This window comes from Calypte anna, chromosome 4 (assembly GCF_003957555.1).
Source record: "Calypte anna isolate BGI_N300 chromosome 4, bCalAnn1_v1.p, whole genome shotgun sequence".
NCBI classification, from domain to species: Eukaryota; Metazoa; Chordata; class Aves; order Apodiformes; family Trochilidae; genus Calypte; species Calypte anna.
In genome coordinates, this window is record NC_044247.1 from 5,870,425 (window position 1) to 5,880,511 (window position 10,087).

General features: G+C 46.0%; 1 protein-coding gene across 4 annotated transcripts in view; it reads left to right on the plus strand.

Annotated features, from left to right (window-relative positions):
- LOC103528359 (integrator complex subunit 6-like) overlaps nt 1-1,054 on the plus strand; it is a 39,978-nt gene extending 38,924 nt beyond the window's left edge. For 2 of the 4 annotated variants that reach the window (XM_030449006.1, XM_030449007.1), the window contains one exon: nt 28-1,054. In XM_030449006.1, the coding sequence (XP_030304866.1) occupies nt 28-127 (100 nt within the window). In that variant the 3' untranslated portion in view covers nt 128-1,054. The remainder of the gene's footprint in view (nt 1-27) is intronic. The other 2 variants (XR_003987469.1, XR_003987470.1) reach the window with 2 other exon arrangements.
- Nucleotides 1,055-10,087: the final 9,033 nt, after the last annotated feature.

The window sequence follows — 10,087 nt, forward strand, 5'->3', positions numbered from 1 at the left end:
TGAAATTATTCTCCCTCTCTTCCGTAGGTTTAAAAAAAGAGTCTTAATACAACACTTAGAGAGAATACTAGAGGAGCTAGAGTTCAACAGCCTACCCAACAGAGTTAATCATGTCAACAGTAGATAATAATGCACCGGCCAGACAAATATGGACCAGGAATGAGTTTGCTGTGCCACAGAAGAGTGGAAGAGGATGCAGCTGCTGCCCCCACCATCTTGGCAGTCAAGTGATTTTACTACACAGTCTGAGAAGAAGCAGTGGAGCTTTAACTTTAAGAACCTCTCTCGGCAGAAGCTGGGCTATAACCTTAAGGATTTGCTATGAAAGGTGTGGCTTTTTTCCTGTGGAGGGTGCTATTTGCTCAACAGGCTGAAGAAAATAACCATTGCTGCCCCTCCTGCAGGTGATGAGAATTTACTCATTTGAACGCTGTCGTTAGACATTTTACGTGCTATAGGCAGCAGGTTGCACTAAAATGGGGCACTGTCAAATGCACACACTGTCTGCATCGTGGAGAGAGCCCAAAAAAAAAAAAAAAAACCCTCCCAGAAACACCTGCAGTCATAAAATTGCATGTTGCCACCACAGAGACAAGGGTCTTGTTCCCAAGAACTACTAGCCATGCCTTTAAACTTGAAATTCAGTGTAGATTGAGAGTAAAGAAACTGCTATTGTGTTAATGAAAGCTAAAGACAGCCCTGTGACTGTTACCACCCGGTGGTCACTAAACAATCTACCTCAGACTCTCTTCTGTTTTGTCTGCAGACATTATGAAAGTGCACCTGAGGCTTCCCAGGTCCCCGACTTCAGTTCTCTTTCATCCTGTGAGGAGGACGGAGATTCTTCAGGTGGCCTTGGCACACGCTGTGCTTTGGAAGCACTAAAAGGAAACGCTTTTAAAAACGTGTATTTTAATGTTCATACAAAAGAGATTATTTTGAACAGTATTGTTACCAGATCACTAATTTGATATTTTAACTGTATAAATTTTTTTGGAACATATGTATATATAAAATAAACCATTTTATTAATTTTTAAGAAGTGCTGATCTGAGGAGTCTGTAGCGGGCAGCACCGAGTTCCTCTAATGGTCTGTTACCAACAGGCTGATAATTTTTTTGTAAAACCAGTGAGCAGTGTAGCTATCCTGCATCTGAACCTGGTGTGCTCACCATCAAACACAGCTTGCACTGGCAGGATGCATCTGTACCCTACAGCACCTGCCCCATCACTCAGCTCAGCCTGTGCACGTTTTCACTCAGCATTAAAGGCACCAGGTTCCAGTTCACAAAACCCCTGGTTACTGTTTTGTCCAAAGGTAATTTTGCGTAGCAAAAAGCATACAAAGAAGACTGAAGCACCTGCATAATGTAATTTTTTTTTCCTTTAAAATCCAGTACAAATAATCTGCCAGCAGCAAGTGGCTCTTCTGGTATTGTATTTTCAGTTGCTCACACTTAACATCCTCTGATCCTCTGACAGGTTTCTTTTAAGGACAGCTTGAAGTCGTGCTCATGCTAACTACTAGCTCTTTACCTTATACTGCAGATATCCAAGAGATTCCAGTTGAGTAGCCAATGCATGAGAGGCAGGGAAGTGGATCTTAGCTGGTGAGCCTGTACTTCTTTATCCTACTGGTATTTTTAGTACTAGCCAGCCCGTGAGGTCTCTTTTTCCATTCTCTGTGAAGCAGGGACCTTGTCTCTCAGGAAGATGTGGTCTGACCACTGGAATTACACCTGTGAAATTCAAGAAGGAAATAAAATCCAGCAGCAGCAAATCTCTGTCACAGTGTTATGTGAATGAGGTGACATGGGGAAAGGCATTACTATAAATGTGGCCCAGTTCTTCTCTTGGTAGTAACATTTATTCATCTGTACAGTTGGACTTTAAAAAAAAACACAAAAACACGGAATTACCTTGTAATCAAACTGGAATTTACTGGGATTTACTTGCTCAAAATCGTTACATGGAAGCTGTGTGGCACCATGATAGACCTCCCATGCTTCTTCTTAAAAGGGAATTTACAGAAGGTCAGATTCTTAAAAGGGAATTTATTTACAGAAGATCAGATACACTGTGCATACCTTGTTCTAAAATGGCCTGGTTGCATGCCTCAAGTTTAATGTATTATGCTATTTTTGAAGTAGCAGGTGGCAAGGAGAGAGACAACTCTTTTCTATGTAGGTAATGGTTATTTAATTTTCTTTGCTGGTTCCAGAAACATTCACTTGATCATAATGTATCTGAACAGGGGCTGAGCTTTGAAGGAGTGACCACGTTAGTAAACCTCCTCGTTTGATCAGTGATGCAGTTGGATGCCAAATTAGCTGGTGACTTCTATTGACTTGTTTGGAATCTTACACATCAGAAATGGCAAAATAGTCCATTCAGCTTGTAGCAGTGAGAGTTTTCCCATCCTTCACCATTATATTATCTGAATAAATCGAATTTGGATCAGAAGATTAGAGGGGAAGAGAAGCCTGTAACAGTGAACTATGCAGAAGAAGGAAGATCTGCCACCCTCACAGTGTCAGTGAAGAGATGAAGAAAAGGGAGTGACAGTAACACACCTAGGAGTGCACCCAGCCCAGCATCCCAAATGGAGCAGAAATGAACATTCCTGGCTTAGGATGGAGTAAATACTCCATGCCAATGTTAAGAAGAATCTTAACAGAAATGATTCATCGCAAGGATTTTGGTGGAACGTGGTGAACAAAGCAGCCACAAGCCTTGCATGGCACACATCACTTTGGTGTGCAGATGGGACAGCCAGGAAAGGTTGTGTTGGAGTCAGGCCTTGCTGGGAAGAGACCAGAACCCTAGAAGCAACAGCATGTGGAGTCAGTGTGACAGATGAGCCTCTGCATGGGAATGTTCCTCAATGGCTCAGGAGACTTCAGGTCCATAAATACACATGGATGCCTGGATGGAACCTGGAAAGCTGTATGTGCTGTGCTCAAACTTGAATCTTTGAGCTGTTGTCTAATGTTGAAATAATGTGGCACACTTAAATTAGACTGTTAGGATGTGGGGAAATACAATGTATCTCTGTTTCCTCTAAGTAAAGTGTTGTATAACCATCTAAATTAACAAGAAATTATCTTCCTGCCATGGGTAGAAGGGCTGTGTGGTACCTTGGAGTCCAGATACCTGTAGGTATTCTGATTCTTCCATCTCCTGATCCTCTTTTAGGTAGGCATCCTCGTTGATCATCACCTTCCTTTTTTTCCCTTGTAAACACCAAGGAGCTTTCCTCTTCAAATGAGCCCACAGTCATGCAGCTCCCAGTCCTGTTGCTGGTGGCAGATGTCAGGTGCTGCTGTTCCAAGTTGTGTGCTGTGCATTTGTGATCAGCAAACCATTGCCATTTTCAAAATAAAAGCCAAAGGGACTTCGACTGTGCTTGACTTTGCAGTGGTCAAGGAATTGTGTAACTCCTCTTACAGGAAACTATCAAAAAAACAAACCCCTATTTTTTTGTGTTTTTCTCCTGGTAATATTCTCCAGGTTCTGCCTCTAAACTGGCAGGCTGAGATGGCAGGAGTGTTGTAGGGTACTGAGGTTGATTTTGGGGGTTTTGTTTGATTGTTTTTTTCCTTTGTTCTTTAATATCTACTAAGAAACTTGTGGTGGAAAAATACAAGTGGAAATGCATTGGCAAACAGAAGCAAAGTATGGGAAAAACTGTAAAGCTGAACTATAATGTTTCATACCAGGAACGTATCAACACCACACCTTTAGCAAAGTGGGCTCAAGAGTGATGGTTTTGAAGAATATACAACCCAGTTAAGCTGAAAACAAGGCCAAAGACACTTCAGATCTGGCAGAAACGACGTTTGGCAGAGATTTGAAGGAAGGATGTTAGTCACTTGATTTTAAAGGAGCTGCTTTCAGGTCTGCAAAAACAAGCTGAAATCTGTCCTAAGTGGAAAAGGAAGAAACTAGAGAAGAATAATGCCCTGGGATTTAGCAAAATCTTGTGGCCTGCAGGAGCTGTTAATCTGTTCTTCTAAGTTTGAATCTCGTGATGAGTTTCTGACTGCTGCCCTGTTTAGGTTGTCAGTTCAGGGAGGGAAGACTGAACCAAAAAGGCTGGACCTGCTTTTCTCCATTCCAGTTCAGCTGCAACCTGGCATGTTATTTCATCACTGAAAGTAGACTTGTCTTGAATGTAGCACTGGTGACTTTCTGTCTTCTGTCATTGTGTGTTGACAGTGTTTTCAGCAGTTGCTGACAGTGTTTAGCAGTGGCTAAAACTTGTGTGGCAGTTCTGCAGCAACCCCGTTGTCCACCAAGCAGGGAGTGTGAGTAGAGGCTGTGGGTTGAGTTGGAAGGAAAAGCAGGGACTGCTCGCATGCTGTGAAACCTGGTTCAACTTCATCTTTTAAGCTTCTGAGCCTTTGTTGTACAAGTTTGAGAGACTTCTCAGGGATGGGAGTGCATGTGTGGGAGCTTCAGCAGTGGATTTATTAGGAGTTCAGAAGAAGGCACCAGGGAAGGAGCTAAACTGTCAGAATAGCCTTGTGCTAAACTCACTGGAAGGTATTTTCATAGGCAATGGAAGAACATAGCAGCATATGCCTTCCCTGAAGTGGCAGCCATGTGGGTTTGCCAGGAATGGTGATTGCTGATACCGTGTAAACAAACTCACCCTTTACCATGAGTTGGGAAACTACCAAAGAAGTTGCATTTCATAAGCTTTTGAGCTTGGGCTGAAGCTGCTGAACAACTTATGGTGAAGTCCAAATGAATAGTTTGGCCTGGGAAAGGCACTGGAATGGAAACCTTTGACTGGATTTTTGCTGGAGGTTTTACTTGGTTTTCTTGACAGCTTGGGGAATTTTCATCTCCACATCTGCAATGGGAATTTCATGGATATTTTCTTTTCCTGGATCAGCTCCAACAGCAGTGGAAGTAGCCAGATCCTTGGCATGTAGATATGCTAGCTGTCAACTCAATCACTGTCACTCCTCTAATGCAAGCAGTCTTGCATAATGTTCCTTAAAATACTGAGCACCTCTGGCAATTTGCTGTATCCCAGTGCTCCACTTGCTGCTGCTGAGAAGCTGGGATGAGGGACAGAAAGCTATTTGCAAAGCATCCTCATGGTGTGTTCCTATATGTAAATACTGCTTTGCAGGGCACTGAAATGGAGGAGAGGTTTATAAAGTATCTTGGTAGCTAGGGGAACAAAGCTTTTATTTGTGTGGTCAGCCTGCTGCTTGTAATTTTCTCCAAAGTACATGCATGTTTTAAGGTTACATTTTATTTGTAAATATTTAATACATAGGATATGTCAAAGAGGGATTCAGCCCTTTGTAAAGGATGCAATTGGAAGAATTTCCCTCTTGCTTCATATTGCAGCTGTGACCCATCTGTGCAGAGCTGTCCCTTACAGAGGAGGGTGCTGGGCTGAGCTCGGGTTTTCCCTGAGGGGGGGACTTGGCTCTGGTGCCATCCTAGGTCTTGAATATGTGACAATAGGCAACTGTCTTCAGGCAAAGGGAAACAGATTTTTGCTGGGTTTGTGGAAATGCACCTGCTGTTCCTTGAGGTGGTGGTAGTGTGAGAAACTTCAGAATTATAGGAACCTGTCAATATAATTTGAGTTTGATTGTAGGTAGTGGAAGATGTTTTGATGAGTCTGCATGGCTGGAGTAGTTGCCTGATGTCTTGGTAGCCAGTGCCTCAGGATCTGCTTTCCTAAATAGGACTAAACAAAAAATGAACCTTCTTCCTCAAGACTAAAAAGTGATTTTTAAAAAATGGCGTTTTGCTGATTGCAGATGATTATAATGCAGCTGCTCAACAGTGACATCCCAGCCGTGGAAAAATTAACATCAGCTCTTTCAGGTATTTTCCAGTCTGTGCAGTCTATTAAAATCCTTCATGCACAGCTGGTACATTTAATTTTTATTATGTTGCTGAAGAGACTGATCTGAGAGCAGCCTGGATCCCAGTTGCTTGCAGAATTTGAAAATAAGGTTGTTCCCATTCATCTGCAGTTGGTTATTTTGGAATACAGACAATCTCAAGTACTTTTAGGGTTGCTAATTAAAGTTTTGTGGCAATCCTCAGAGACAGCCTTTAAAGATGGATGGAGGGACTTGCCCAAGGTCATGCAGTGTGTCACCAGCAAAGATGATTATAAAATCCATGCTCTAATTTGGTCGTGCACACAGAGTTATTTTGAAAATCCCACAAAACACCATGTTAGCTGCTGGGCTCCTGTGCATGTTGGTGTGCTGCTCTCTGAAGCCTGGGGCTGGCATGGAGAGAATGTGGGGAGTGGATGGGGCAGGATCTCTGTGACTGATTTCCATGGGGAGGTGGCTGAAGTGGGTGCCTTTTGCTGGAAGTTCACTTCTGGGAAAAAGCAGGAGCTTGAAAAGAGGGAGGTGGAAAAGCTGTAGGGAAGTCACTCAAGCCTGTAGGCACTTGTGGTGGTACTGCCACTTTAAAGCTGAGTTCTGGCTTCTGACCAGAGCTGCTCCAGTACCTTTTCTTTCTCAACCGTGTAAAAGTGGATTCTTAAATTCCTCTGGCATCCTTGGACTTAGGGCTCCTCCCTCTACCAAGGAGAAGCGGGCAGAGTGTAGAAGCTGCTATCTAAAATTATTATTAGTGGAAAAGGAGACAGTGGGAGACCTGTGAACCCCTGGGACAGATTGTTTTGGGTGCATTGTGTTCAGCAATTCCTGCAGGAGAATCATTAGGAAACAGGAACATGGATGTGTGGAACCTGCAGCACAGCAGCAACGAGAGGTGCTGGGAAGGATGCTCAGTGAGCTGGTGCTGCAGCCATCCCTGCAGCCTGCAGGAGGTGAAAAGATGTGAGAGGGACTCCAGGGAAGTGTCTGTCAGTTCCCCTGAGGAGAAGTGGCTGCTGGTGAGTCACAGCCTGTGCTGTCATGGGAAACTTGCTGGATAATAGGCTGAGTGGTGGAGTGGTGACCCAAGAGCACCAAGAGGCAGCTCTGACCTCGAGGGGCAGTTGAAAGCTGTTTTTTGTCTGGGTTCCAGGTGCCCCAGTCATGCATTCCTGCAGGTGTGAGCAGAGTGGGCTCCTTCCCAGGGTTTGCACTGCCCACCCCGTTGAGGCAAGGAGGGGCTGTGAAAGCAAGGAGGTGGAAGGGACTATTCACAATAGGAAACCAGTAAAAGGCTGAAAAATACCAATGAAACACCCAAGGCACAGATGGGCAAGTTCCTCAGAAAGGTGGGAGCTGCACCAAGATGGGTGTTTTTGGGTAGGGTGTCCTTGTGAGTCAGTGCCTTGTGAGTGGGTTGTTGTGGTGCTGTGCTGGTGGATGTCAGCTCTGCTTGTCCTGGAACTTCACCTCATTTTTTCAGTGCTTCTCTCTTAACTTGTGTATTGGCTGATCCCTGCTGAGAGTCCTGGTGCTCTGTTCCTCAGAACGTGGTGAAGCTGAGCCTCATTTCTGGCCCTGTCAAGCTCTGCAGTTGCCACTGAAGTGTGAGGAGCAAGGGCAGAGAGGAGAGTACTCTGCAGCCCTCCCTGAGGTCTGACTGCTCACATCATGCCAGGTGGGGAGACATCTCCACCTCTCCCTTTCTGAGGTTGTTCTCTCCTGCCAGCTCTGGCCAACCCAAGCCAGGAGCATGGCTGTGCTTGCAGTAAACCTGAGGTTTGCACCCCATGGGATATGTGGGTCCCTCCCACGTGAGATGAATGTAGTTCTTGCTCTGTTGCTTCTTTCCCTTTGTGGTTTCAGGCTGTTGTATTCAAACAACAGGTATTGAAGGAGCAGCCAGTTTCTGCTTCTGAGGGTTGGTGGCAACTTTGAGCTTGAAGTGGCACTGCTCTCCCCCAGGTCAGGGCCCTGTATGTGATGCTGGGCTGCAAACCAGGAGCAGCACAGTGGGCTTGGAGAAGGAGGGGACATTATTTGGCCCTTTCTCTCTCTTCCACGTGTGTTGTGTTGTGTTGTGCTGGGGAGGTGCTGCCCTACTGTGGGGTTGCCCTTGCTGGGGGCTGAGCCTGGGTCTGTGGGTGCCTTGGAGGTTCTGGTCCTCTCCCAGGGGGAACAGCTTCATGTGGGTGTGGGGAAGGAAGCTGCTCTTCAGAGTGACCAACTGGCTGCTCCAAAACTGCTTTTTGATGCATCTGAGTGCTTCTGCATCTGGGACAGGGGAGTAAACTGCTGCTTCAGCATTTGCTGTGGCCATCGGGCACTCTCCCTGCATCCTGCTCTGCAGCAGAAACCTCCTGGGGACAGAGGATGATGCTGGGGCAGCCAGGGCTGGGAGGACGTCAGCCTTGCCAGGCTGGCCCTGAACTGCTCTAAAATATCCAGCAAAAATACCTCGGGGGAGGAAGGGAAGTTTTTTTTCTTTGAACTCCTAAGTGAAGCCCTCCAGCTAATCCCGGGAAACTGCTTCAGGCAGTGCCAGTGCCACCTCTGGCAGCAGGGGTTACGCCAGGGCAGCAAACAGGGGGTAAATAACTGCATCATCTGTCTGTGTGAGCCTGTGGGCTCCCCCTGCTCCCCCAGGACCATTAGCAAGGGATGAGGCATTGGTTTGATAATCCAAATCTTGCCTCTTTATAATTTTTTATATATATATATATATAATTATTTTTCCTTCCTTCTTCTGCAAAGGGCCTGGTAGTCTGTGACACTGCATGGCCTGGGCCCCTGCCAAGGAGCCCTGGGGTTTGTGTTCCTGCTGATGCTGCCAGCCTCCCGCCTGCCTCACTGCTTCCTGAACTCCCGTTTGCCTTCCTTGGCTGGAAAAAGGATTAAGTTAGCAGGACAGGAAAATTAATTAGCTGCCATTTTAAGGATGTAGCTTTTGTTGGAGTCTGAAGTGTTTAGAAATGACATTGTATCATGGAGGCCAATACGGGGCTGATTGAGAGGCTTTTTACCTGCCAGAACACCAGATTTATTTCCGCCTTGGTTCTCCCCCAGGTGATTACAGCTTCAATGTGAACCTCAAGGCCAAACAAAAGGAGGGGTTTGCCTTTGCTGATAGTGCCGGGCTCAGAAAGCTGGTACCAAAGTTTTTTTTTCTGCTTGTTTAACATTCAAAATAGCCTTTATTTGCCCTTCCCCTCCGTGCCGGCAGCCTGCCAGCTCGGCACAGCCAGTGGCTGGGACAGCACAGGGAGCTGCAGCTTCTCTCAACCATCAGGGCTGAGGAAGAGAGGGCAGCACCACAGGATGAGCCTCAGCCTCTCTGAATCTTCTGGGGGAAAAGCTGCTGCCTTTCAGTGCAGGTGAGCCCCCCAGAAGGAGCAGAAATTGGGGCCACTCTTGAGGGTGGAGCTCAGCCTGTGCCCCCTGTCCCTGTGGGTGAGGCAGTGAAGGGTTGGCAGTGCAAAGCATGGCAAGCAAGTAGTAAAGAAGCCTAAAATAATTTTAGAGTTAAAAAAAGTAATTGCCATTTCCCTGCTCTCTCTGGGAAGGGGCTGTTACTGCCTGTTGGGGTTTACACCCTTGTACTTAGTGTGGGATGCTGAGAGCTGCAGCAGCACTGTAAGCTGATGAAGGGTGAGTCTGCTGCTCTCTCTGGTGCAATCATGATGGATGCTGTAGTTGAGCAAAGTCCCCCAGTTCTTTGCTCATTTTTCAACCTCTCCCAGTAGTAAAGCAGAACAGGGAATGAAAAGTGATCTTACGCAAGGCCAAGATTTTAACTATCTCCAGCCCCACGAGTTGGCTGCTTCCCCCAGCAACTGCTGCAATACCAGACCTTGCAGGAGCCTGTCCTGTGGGTTAGCAGGGGATTACACATGGCAGAAAACCCTTTACTATGGTAAAATGGCAGACAGAAAATATATCAGCTCTGCCAGATGTGTTGTCTAGGAATGCCAAAGGCAGGCAGATCCCTGGCTGGTAACATTTCCCTCCTAAATGTTTAGCTACTTATAGTGTGTTGTTTTGATCCCCCCTCCTGATCTTAGCTCATAATAATGAACACCAGGCCAGGCACAAGCTTTCACACAGAGCTGCTGTAATTCTTAGAATAAAACAATCACTTTTAAATACCCAGTTATCAGGGATCTGCTGCAGCAGGCTCCAGGGTGGTCTGAAAAAACAAACAAACTCCCGAACGC